The 11846-nt window shown below is 45.3% G+C and overlaps 1 protein-coding gene across 4 annotated transcripts in view; it reads left to right on the forward strand.

Moving 5' to 3' along the window:
* The window catches only part of DVL1 (dishevelled segment polarity protein 1), a 67138-nt gene extending 55292 nt beyond the window's left edge, over positions 1-11846 (forward strand). For 2 of the 4 annotated variants that reach the window (XM_015648204.3, XM_015648207.3), the window contains 8 exons: positions 531-670; positions 947-1023; positions 1485-1552; positions 2916-3065; positions 5726-5857; positions 6714-6881; positions 7483-7689; positions 10254-11846. In XM_015648204.3, the coding sequence (XP_015503690.1) occupies positions 531-670; positions 947-1023; positions 1485-1552; positions 2916-3065; positions 5726-5857; positions 6714-6881; positions 7483-7689; positions 10254-10639 (1328 nt within the window). In that variant the 3' untranslated portion in view covers positions 10640-11846. Of the gene's footprint in view, positions 1-530; positions 671-946; positions 1024-1484; positions 1553-2915; positions 3066-5725; positions 5858-6713; positions 6882-7482; positions 7690-8742; positions 8790-10253 lie in introns of all 4 variants that reach the window. The other 2 variants (XM_015648206.3, XM_015648205.3) reach the window with 2 other exon arrangements.

Raw genomic sequence — 11846 nt, forward strand, 5'->3', positions numbered from 1 at the left:
AGAGGTCCATTTTCACCAGTAGATCAGTGTTCCATCCAGGGAAGGAGCTGGAACTCCAGGATATGGAGTTAATGGTGAGGAATTAGCATAGAAGGGCATTGGAGGTTTGCATTTCTGCTGCTCATGTGTTCCATTTGTCAGCCAGACAGAAATGTGCCGGGCTGCCAACGAATTCAGCACCTTTCAGCAGCACCAAACCCTTCCTGCCTCTCTGACATGTGGAACAAACATTGCTCAATGTGAGCAGTTCTAATTTCCAGGTGTGGACAAGCCTTTTCAGTGCTCTTCCCCTTGCTTTTTTTTTTTAATGTAACACTATCTTAGATGAAAAAATCCTGTCTTCAGCAGCCTTTCCCTGAAGGTGCCAGGCAAATATTTACCATTGGAGCAGCCTGAGATCATTGCAAGTCAAACCTTGCCCTGCTGATGAGTTGAGATGTTTCAAAGCTGAAGCAGCCTCACATTTTGCTATCATTCCAATCACTTTGCTTTTTTCCCCCTTCCCCACCCTCCACTTTGTGTCCATCTAGAAAAGTACAACTTCCTGGGAATCAGCATTGTGGGACAGAGCAATGACCGGGGTGATGGTGGCATCTACATCGGCTCCATCATGAAAGGAGGGGCGGTGGCAGCGGACGGGCGCATTGAGCCAGGGGACATGCTGCTGCAGGTGGGTCCTTGTCCCCAAATCCTGCTGCTGTGCTCAGCCATCCCACCAGCCCCACGGGCTGTAGTAACCAGGGAACAGAATTTACTCATCCTCAGATAAATGTGGCAAAAAGATCACTGAAATCGGTGATTCTTTGTGAGACACTCTAAGAAACGACATTTCAAAGGAATGGAAGCAGTGACCAGGCAGATAAGTTGGGGGATTTAATTAAGTAATTAAAACACCTTTAACTTTTCCTGCTGCAAAGCCTGACCTCTGCTTTCTGCACTGTTTCAGGTGAATGATGTCAATTTTGAGAACATGAGCAATGATGATGCCGTTCGGGTTTTACGGGAAATAGTCTCTAAACCAGGGTGAGCACATCACAAAACCTCTTCCTATTTATCCTCCATGTGCAGTTCCAGAAGCTGGGAAAACTTCACAGAAATAACATCTTGATATCCATCAGCATGACTAATCTCATCTGTGAACTTCTCAGTGTAAATGATGAATAGGTGAGGTTGGTTCTGGCCAAAACCAACATGAATGAGAAGTTGCCTGATTTCAGCAGCACTGTTTGTTTATGTGATTAGCATTTTTATATCTCAAGAGCTGATCATCCAACAGATTTTAGCACCATGCTCATCATCTGTGCAATAGAAGGAACATCCTGATGTGCTTCATACTGAAAATATTATAAAGCTTCTCAAAACTATTCTCAGAATGTACTTGACAACTGCTGGATGGAAAGAAATTTGTTTCAAATAGTTCTTGTAGCATTTCCAACTCTGTAGAAAAGTTAAGAGTTATCCTTACCTGTTTTCTTTCTTCCTAGACCTATCAGCCTAACAGTAGCCAAATGCTGGGACCCTACTCCCAGGAGTTATTTCACCATCCCCAGGGGTGAGTACACATTTGGGCTCTTTGCTGGGTACCTGGGAAGCCCCCAAGGTCTGGTATATTTTCACCTATTTTGGCATCTAACAGATTCTACCATTCAGTTCTTTTATTTGTTTACTTATATATTGGGAGCCTGGGGTTCAAGATACTTTTTTCTGAGATTCCACTGCCCATTGAATTCCTGTGTGTTTTTCTCTTGGTTCACATATTGGATCAAGCCTCTAACCTTTTGGGAGGTGATCTTAACCTTTCAGTTCATAAAAGGTTTGGAAATAATTACGCTAAGTGTTAAAAATCCTCATTTTCTCACAGTTAACTTTTAGAGAGAACTTAAACTGAGTGCTTTGAAGATGTGAGGGAAGCAGAAGTGATACACATAAAACACCTTGAAAATTACCTTGTTTACAGTAGCTGTAAAAGATTTGTGCTCATGTGACAAACACAACTGCCTCCTGCTGGTGAGGGGTGTGCTCGAACCAGTTTGTTCCCAGTTCACAGGAGATGAGAGTAGCATTGCAGATGAGGATGGAATAAATACAGTACTGGTGCAGACAGTGGGAGCTCCCTTGAAACCCATAGGAAAACCAGAGAAACAACAAGAGAACAAGATTTTGAAACTCCTCAGATGTTTCAAAATTTTGATATTTACTGCAAGTCTGACTCCATTTTTTGTGCCTTTTGTCGAGTGCAGACTACAGGACCTCACTCCTGTGAAACCCTTATTAAAACCAGTATAACCAAAAGAAAACTCCTCAGACCACTCAAAATCTTGATGTTCTCTGCAAGTGTGACCCCGTTTTCTATCCCGTTGTGGTGGTGCAGACTATGGGACCTCACTCCTCTAAAAAAACCCTTAGGAAAACCAGAGAAACAAGAAGAGAACAAGAGAAAACCGCTCAGATCTTTCAAAATCTTGGTGTTTGCTGCAAGTCTGGCCCTGTTTTGCTGTCCCTTTGTGGTGGTGCAGATTACAGGACCTCACCCCCTTGAAACCCTTATTGAAACCAGTATAGCCAAAAGAAAACCCCTCAGACCACTCCAAATCTTGGTGTTTGCTGCAGCTCTGACCTCATTTTGCTGTTCTTCTGTGGTGGGGCAGACTATGGGATGTCACTCCTGTGAAACCCTTATTAAAACCAGTATAACCAGAAGAAAACCCCTCAGATCTTTGAAAATCTTGGTATTTGCTGCAACTCTGACTCTGTTTTACTGTCCATTTGTGGTGGTAAGAGTCTGTGGGATCTCACTCGTCAAACCCTCAGAAAAGCAGAGAAACAACAAGAAAACAAGAGAAAACCCCTCAGATCTCTCAAAATCTTGGTGTTTGCTGCAAGTCTGACCCATTTTCTGTCCCTTTTGCTCGCAGCTGAGCCGGTGCGGCCGATCGACCCCGCGGCGTGGATCTCTCATACCACAGCCATGACGGGAGCGTACCCCCGTTACGGTATGAGCCCCTCCATGAGCATCACCACATCTACCAGCTCCTCACTAACAAGCTCAATTCCCGAGTCGGAAAGTAAGTCACCCCCTGGCCAGCCCAGGGCTGGGGGCTGCTCGGGGCCTGCAGGGCCCGGCCACAGGCACGGTGACAGCGGCAGCGCCAGCCAGGCCTTGAACGGTTTCTCGCACTTGGGGAAAGCAGGAAAAACTTTTGGCAAAGGTTGATCTAGAGGTGTTTGGTCAGGGTTCTGTCTCAGGGAGAAGTGGTTGCTGGTGGATTTTAAAAATAAGTTCAGGTTTATCCTCTCAGGTGGATGGGAGAGCTCCCTTCTTGCATTTGATTGGTTTTTAATAAATTTCAATAATAATGTTAGCGTTTCATTTGGGAAATCCTTCCCTGATACTCACATGGCCTTCTTTTATACTTTTTTACCCTTTTTTATGGTCTTTATATTTTTAGAATTTATTGAACAAGCTAAAACTAAGTTTAATGTCCCACATGAAATTATGGTTGGAGTTGAGCCTTCTTCCTGGTTCGTCAGTTTGTGGCAGTCTAAAATAGTCATATCCATGAAACCAGGAGGTTGCCATGATTTAGAGAGGCTTCTTTAATTCAGAAGCCTCTCAGAGCACTCTAATCACAGAATCTTTTTAGTTGCAAGGGACCCACATGGATCAGTGAGTCCAAATCTCAAGTGAATGACCCAGACAGGGATCAGACCCACGGCCTTGTTGTTAATAACATTATGCTCCAACTCCTTATCTTAGAAAATTTCTTTAAGGAATATTAACTCTTCCTTTTATTTAACTCAGAATGACACCTTGAGGATTGTAAAGACCTGTGGGGTATTGATTATAAAGTACTTCAGATTTTATAAGCTGGAATTCCACCTCACCTTGGAGGGAAAGGCCGTGGGGGTCTTTTTTGTAGGTGCTTTTAGAGATCAGGCAGCACCACTGAAGAGACATAATCTGCAGCAGGAAGCAAATAACCCCTTTCCTGCTGGCTGCTTTATCCTGAGATGTATTTTGAGCCTTACAGGTACTGCTGGAATCCAGTGTCTCTGCTGATTGCTGTCAAACAAGTCTGTACTCATCATTCCTCTTGAACAATTGATGTATCCTGTGCCTTGATTATAGTGCTGGGATTGGGAAGTGGGGAACAGGCAACCTCTCAGTCATACTTTGAAAATAAAGGTATTTGGGATCAGAACCACATTTCTGGAGACAGCTTCTCATTTCTGTGCCAGTGACTTAAAATATTTCCTTTCTGTAATGCAAGAGAATAAAGGGTACCCCTGATTTTTATTGTGAGCTCTTCCTTCAGCTCAGCCCTGTTACCTGCCCTGACCTGGGTTGGGTGAATTTTTCACAGCTGAATTCAGACCAAAATGGGAGCATTTCAGATGCATCTCAGAATTTGCCATATTTATACATGCAACCAGAGCTCAGAAAATACTGATTTTCTGTTCATATGCAGATCTCAGATCTCCAAGAAAACACAATTCATTGCTTCCCATGTACTTGAATATTAGTTTGTTGGTGTATTTTTTTTCCCCAGACATGTTGCTTTTTGCCACTAACCAAACTAACTTAAAGCAAAAGCAAAGTTTTAGTGTTTAATTGAGGTTTGTAAGTATTAAAGCTGCATGCAGAGCTGGTCTGGGATGTTTTCATGCATATTGGCAGTGCATGTGAGGAAAGAAGCATTTTCAGTTTTCATTGTTTCACGCTTGCTGTACCTTTTTTTGATCCAAAATTTTGGGTGGCTGGAAAAGGACATAAGTGTTTCCCTTGTGCTTTTAAAAGGTGGGTGATGTGGGGAACTGAGAGGGGAAGAGGGTTTTGGAATTCCTGCTGAAGAAGGGCTTGGGCTACAAACACAGATAAAAATGAATTTTCTAGGGCTGGAAGATGGGACAGGAAGGGGAATTTGACAAGAGCAACCTCAACCCTGTTCTGATTTTATTGTAAAAATTGATCAGGAAAGTGTGAAACCTCTGGGGATCCACGTCTGCCGTAATGGTGTGAACTGGGAATGGCTGTGGAGGCATTTGGGAGCTTTATTCAAAGTGTTCCGCAAGAAAGATGGAGGGCAAAGTAATCCTGGGAGGAGTGAATTGTGAGGCTGCCATCTCTGGGACTCTGGGAAGGGTTTTTATAAGGAAATCACGGACTTCTTCTGATGAAGGGAGATTTGTTTTATAAATTCAATTCTCCACAAGAATGTCCAGACCTTTAAATAAAAACTGGACATGGATTGAGCCATGGTCATCCTCTTTCTCCATGGAGATGGGTGTTAATCCTAACAACCTCAAACTAAAAGAACAAACCCCAAAAGCTTGTCCCACAGAGTTCTCCATGCTGTGTGCTGATCCCTTGGGTGGAAGGGGGTGTTCCTGGGACATTGAAATGGGAAATGATGGATCAAAAAAATTCTTGGATTTTCTTTCCTGCCAATTTTGATGCAGAGTGGATCTTGTAGGTGCTCTGGGAAGCCAGACATGGGGACTCAGCATTTCTGTCACTAAACTGGTGGCACTGAGCCCAAAATCTGAAGAATTGCTACAAATGCTGTAATTCACTCCATGGATGAGGATGCATTTGGGAACCTTTGTGTCTTTTTTTTTGCATCTGTTGATAAAACTGTATTTTTGTTTCATCCAAACTGGGAGCTGAGAAGTTCCTCCAGCCTCAGTTCATTTCAAAGCAGCCTGTGGCCTCTCTTCCTTTTAGAATTAGAAGAATCTCCCTTAACTGTGAAGAGTGACATGGCTACTATTGTCAAGGTCATGCAGCTGCCAGACTCGGGCCTTGAAATTCGGGACAGGATGTGGTTAAAAATCACCATCTCCAATGCAGTAATAGGTAAGCAGATCCCAGGAATGCTGAGGGGGAAAAAAAACAGTGACTTAATGAAAACAGATTCAAGAAACAACCTTTTAATGAGGTTTTTTTTCATGTCTATGACCACTTATATTCCATTTATGGAATGCTGTAAGTGTGACTCTTGTTTGAGCTTGGGTATCCAAAATAGCTGCACATTTCTCATGCCCACACAGAACTGGTTCTTCTTTGTATTTATATCTCAGGTTTTCAGGTGGCTTTAGAGATCTGCCCAAGTTTAGCAGAGCAACTGGAATTCAACTAGACAACCTTAATAAAGCTCTTTAGATTTAAAATAACCACAGCCAGTCTGCCTGTGACCTGAGCTGTGCTAATATTTAGCCAGTCCAGGCTGTAATTGCTTTTTGCTGAGGAAGGGGTTGGAACACAGGTATTTTGGCAACCTAATATCTGCCTCTTGAGGAAGGTGACTCCCAGAGAAGAGTCACCTTCTCTGGTGAAATCCAGAGAAAAAAATAATTTTCAGTCCTGCAGCTTAAAAGGGTTGCACAGTGTGTGTAAATACGATTTTTTGTGTGTGTGATTAGTGTCAGTGTCCATGTAGATGTTCAGCTGGCACAGTTTGGCTCAGATAATCCCATTGTAGGTGTTCAGCTGGCACAGTTTGGCTCAGATAATCCCACTGTAGGTGTTCAGATGGCACAATTTGGCTCAGATAATCCCATTGTACGTGTTCAAATGGCACAGTTTGGCTCAGATGATCCCATTGTAGGTGTTCAAATGGCACAGTTTGGCTCAGATAATCCCATTGTAGGTGTTCAGATGGCACAATTTGGCTCAGATAATCCCGTGTCTCCTCTTGCTGTCCCCATTTCAGGAGCAGATGTGGTGGACTGGCTTTACACACACGTGGAAGGCTTCAAGGACCGCCGGGAGGCCAGGAAATACGCCAGCAGCATGTTGAAACACGGCTACCTCAGGCACACTGTGAACAAAATCACCTTCTCAGAGCAGTGCTACTATGTCTTTGGAGACCTCTGTGGCAGTAAGTCCCCAGCTGGGAGGGGCAGAGTTGTCCCTGTGTCACTTCTGTGCCTTGAGGGTGCTCAGAGAGTCCCCTCATGTGTCCTTACCATGAAAAATTTCATGAGGAGGCATTTCCATGAGGGTGGCAGGGGATGATATTCTAAACCCAGCTGGACACGTTCCTGTGTCACCTGCTCCAGGGTTGGACAAAGAGGTTAGACAGGGATGCATCTCCAGAGGTCCCTTCTGATCCCATCTCTCCTGGGGTTTCACAGGGTGTGTCCCAGAACAGGGGAACCCTTCATTACCTGGACACTGACAAGTGGCTGATGCTCCTTGGTAGCCCAGGCAAGGAGAGCACTTGGAGGAGGATGAACCCATCAAGTAGAGCACAGAGGACAGCAGGATTTATTTCATTCCCTGCTTGTCAGTCCCACTCAGTTCCCAGCCTGGAAAAGGGGAATGTCCTCACCCTTTTCTCAACCTGTTTTCACCTCTCACTCACTGCTGGGTGAGAAGGCTGATTCCAGGGTGTTTCTAAGCTTCAGATACCTCCATAAATTAATCACAGTGATCATTTTACCTGCTGGGTAAAAGTTTTCACCTTTTTTCTTTCCCAGATCTGGCTGCACTGAACCTCAACAACGGTTCCAGCGGCGCCTCAGATCAGGACACCCTGGCTCCACTCCCACATCCCGCTGCTCCCTGGCCCTTGGGCCAAGGATATCCCTACCAGTATCCTCTGCCCCCTCCTTGTTTCCCACCAGCCTACCAAGACCCAGGCTTTAGCTATGGCAGTGGCAGTGCAGGCAGCCAGCAGAGTGAAGGTAAGATGGGATAATTTGGTTTGAATTCCACAGCTCTCATTGCCCCCCACCATTTGCTTGAGTTCCTTCATGCTGTCCGTGCTTGTCTCATGGTTTTGGTTGCTCCCTGCATGGATTGTGTGCAACAGCACCGAATCAAAGGTGTTTGTGTCTCCAGAGGAGTGGGTTTGGCTTTCAGCTCTCTGTGGAAACTGCCAGGCTTAACCCGGTCAGGAATTGCCAGCAGAGCATTGTTGTTGCTGGAAATGAGGCAATTTCTGTGCTGATGGGACAGGGATTAGAACCAAGGTGCTCTTGGCTTTCATTTCAGTGCTCAGCACAAAAGGAAAATCGCTTTTTTTGCAAGTGGGAGGTAGCCAGCCAGGGGTTTAGAGGGCTGAAACACTTCTCTCAGGGAGGAGAGTCTCTGCTGGCATGTGGGATAGGGACAGGAAGAGAATGCTGCATGAATTAAAGACCTGTCCTCCTTTTCTGCCCTAGCATAACACTGTGATTCATTTTTAAATCTTAGTAAATGAAAATTACGTGATTTTTGACTGTACAGATACTATTTTTAAATTTCTATTTTTTTTAAAATCACTCCAAGAGTGAGTTTTGCTTTTGAAAACACTGCCAGTAAAGAAGGGGTGAGGATTCCTTATGTTTTTACAGTGAACATCCAGTAACTTGGATGTCACTTTATCCCTGTGTACCACAGCCAGTCAGATTTTAAAGGATTTCGTAACAGGAACTTGCTTACAGGATTTTGACCCAGCTGCTTCTCACCTTATCCCAAAATAGGAAATACCCATGAGGAATCTCACAAAGGTTTTAGAACTGGAAGCTGATTGTCCTGGACAGAATGTGGGGGTGGTTTTTTGGCAGCTGCTTCTGTGAGCAGTAGGAATTCTCTCCCTGGAATAGGAAAGGAATGGTGTTTTATCCATGCTGTGGAGAGCCTCCCAAAAGGGAGTGTTCAGCTCTGAAAGGTTTCCACGCTTTTTCTCGTGGAAAACAACTTCTGTGCTGTTTCTTGCTTTGTAACTGTTATTCCCTTGTTTTGTCCTGAGCAAGCATTAGACTGAAGGATTCCTAGAGGGATGGCTGACTCTAGGGGATTGGTAAGCTTCAAATGCCTCCATGATGAATTCACAGCATGATTGTTTTTAGATTCTTGTGACCCAAATGTTTAGCTGTACTTTTTTTTTTTTTTTAAATTCTTATTTTTAATTTTATTTTTATTTTGAATTGTCTTGGACGTTCGACCTGTCTCAGTGCACAGTGGTGTGACATTGGCATATCAGCTTGTGGGACTGTGCTGCAGCAGCTCAGAGGGGAGGGAATTGGGTGGGAAAACCCCATCCCCAGGCTCTCCAGAAAATAAATAGTCCAAATTTATTATGGTGTCACCCCTCTGGGTTGGATTTCTCTGCCAGTGCCCTTGCACTGCCCATTAATTGATGGCCAGGTGGCTCAGGCAGGTGTTGGGAGTGCTGGAACACAGGCTGCACTGGTCACTCTTAAAATGGTGCTAAAATTGGGGTTTTGTGCCTTCTCTCATTTATCTGTAGTATTAAATCATAACGATCAGCAAATACCACTTCAGAGGCCCAGGCATAGAATATTAATTTAAAATCCAGTAGTTTTGTAGTCTGTTTGCCATCTCTGTGACGCTCTGCAGGGAATGTGACCTTTCCTCCCAAAAAACATTCTGGTTTCCCATCTCTCCAATCAGCTGGAGCAGCAGAAAGTAATGGGCATCTGTAGCTAAAGAAGGAGCAGCCTGAAATAATTTTGTTTTTCTCATTTCTGTGGCTCATTTAGACTCAAAAGCTGGTCCCCTGTTTTGTTGGTTGGGGATCCTTTTTTGGGAAGTCTATCTTGCACTAAAGCACATGAATTTAATGGGATATTCCTTGGGTAGATTAGTTGGATTTAAAAAAAATTATTAGCTTGGAACTGTCTCCTAATCTGTCTCTCATGGGAACAGAGCAAGACATTCAGCTTCCATAAAAAATCAGTTCTTGGAGTTTAGTGGAGCTTGTTTGTAATAACAACTCAACTGATAGTCAGTGGCAATCCTTTGGTTTTCCAAGGTGATTTAGTGACCTCTCCTGGTAACAATATCCTGGGTGTTACTGATTGGTGGGAGAGCAGTTCAGGAACTGTTTCCTAGCAAATTCTCCAACAGCACAACGCTTTAGTGAGGAATTTTAAAAGGACCTCCCCACTGAAGCCACCAAACCTCGGGGATTTAAGGATGACAGAGGAGGCAAAGGGGTTTGTTTAGGAAAATGTACAAAATGCCATAGCAGAGACAATTAGAATTAAAGCTCATTTGCTTGAGTCAGACCCCAAATTCCTGCTTTTTCCTCCTGTTCCTGCTCCTCCCTGCTCCTGGCAGGCCGGATTTGAGCCAGGAGTTGGAATTTAGCTGCTGCTGTCACTGTGCGAGCTCCGAGGTGTGTCTGTGTGTCCCCAAGCATGGCACAACCCTCATTGCCGAGCCACCACCAGCACGGCCGGGCTGACACGCAACAGAGCCCAGCTCATCCTGCTTTTCTCTCCTGTTTTTGGCGTGGCAGGGAGCAAAAGCAGCGGCTCGAACCGGAGCACCAGCGAGACCAGCAGGAGAGGAGCGGGCAGGGAGAAGGAGCGCAAGTCGGGGGGCAGCGGCAGCGAGTCGGAGCCCGGAGCGCGCCGGGAGCGGCCGCTGAGCCAGCTCAGCCAGCGCAGCCACGGCTCTGCCAGCGACAGGAGCCACCAGAGCCACCACTCGTATGGGCCCCCGGGGGTGCCCCCCTTGTACAGCCTGCCCAAGCTGGGCTCCAAGGTGCTGGGCAGCAGCGGCCCGCCCGGAGGGCCCCCGGTGCGCGAGCTGAGCGCCGTGCCGCCCGAGCTCACCGGGAGCCGCCAGTCCTTCCAGAAGGCCATGGGCAACCCTTGCGAGTTCTTTGTGGACATCATGTGAGAGGAAGTGCCTTCAAAAGACTCTGCACACGAGGGTGGGGGTTTTTTTTGTGGGTGGGTGGGTTTGGGGGAGTCGTTGTGGGACGCTCAGTGGAAGAGGCTTGGCTGTCTTGCATGTCACACCTTCCTGTTCGCAAGTGTGTAGCAGAAAAAAAGTGGACAAAACTGAACAAAAAAAAAAAAAGAAAAAAGAAAAAAAATTACAAAAATTAACAACAAAATCTCCTGGGACTGTTAAATATTGAAAAATTGCAAATCAGCGGCATCTTTTCGTTATCTTTGGGTTTTTTCCCCTCCCCATCTCGTTTTGGATTGTGAATGGCTGGTGTATATTCACATCTTAATGAGCTTTGGTCATTGTGGCACCTACTTCAGTGGAATTAGTGTCTCTTTTTGGGCTGATTGGAGGACTGGTATTTCACATGACTTCTAAATTCCTGACAATGCATAGGAGCACTTTGATTTTTTTCCGGCTTTTTCTCTTGCAAGGACAAAACAACTGCTGGCTGGTATCTGGGATACTGCCTTGGAATGCTGTTTCTTGGATGCATCCATAGCTCTAAGCATACATGGCACCCACAAGTGCTTGGAAAGGAGTAGGATCTAACCAATTCCTAGAGGAGAACAAAGTTGTGGCTACTTCCTGCTGTCTAGGGAGTATAAGTCAATCTTTCTTGGGCTGTTTGAGGGGCTTTTTTTCAAGATACTCTCTCAAGGGAGTGCTGGAGTCTTGCTACTGTATGTGTTCATTGTGCAGAACTTACAAAATTATTTCCTTATTTCCCAAGAGTGATTTTCCAGCTGCACTCGGTTCCTGGGCATTTCAGTCATATTCCTGCTGCCAGGTGTGGCTGTTCCCTCTGGATGTGCACTTGCTTGCAGGTTGGAAGAGTTATTCCCACAGAAATAGGAAAATTGTTCTGTCAGCTTTTCCCTTTTGAAGGGGCTGTTTATCCCATTCCAGCAAAGGCACTGGGAAATCCTGGCTCCCACTGGGACGTGGCTCTTCATTGTGATCCCTCCTTCCTTTCTGAGCAGAATCTTTCTCTTTTTTGTTGAAACAGAGAGCTGGAGATGTCTGATCCCCCAGGGAGCATTTCTCAGCACAGTGGGCAGAGAGGTGTCAGGACATCTGAGAACAGATCAGGAATGGTGCAAAAAGAAATCCTTACCCCGCACACCAAGTGAGACCCACCCTGGAGCTCCTC

This window comes from Parus major, chromosome 21 (genome assembly GCF_001522545.3).
Source record: "Parus major isolate Abel chromosome 21, Parus_major1.1, whole genome shotgun sequence".
Lineage (NCBI taxonomy): Eukaryota > Metazoa > Chordata > Aves > Passeriformes > Paridae > Parus > Parus major.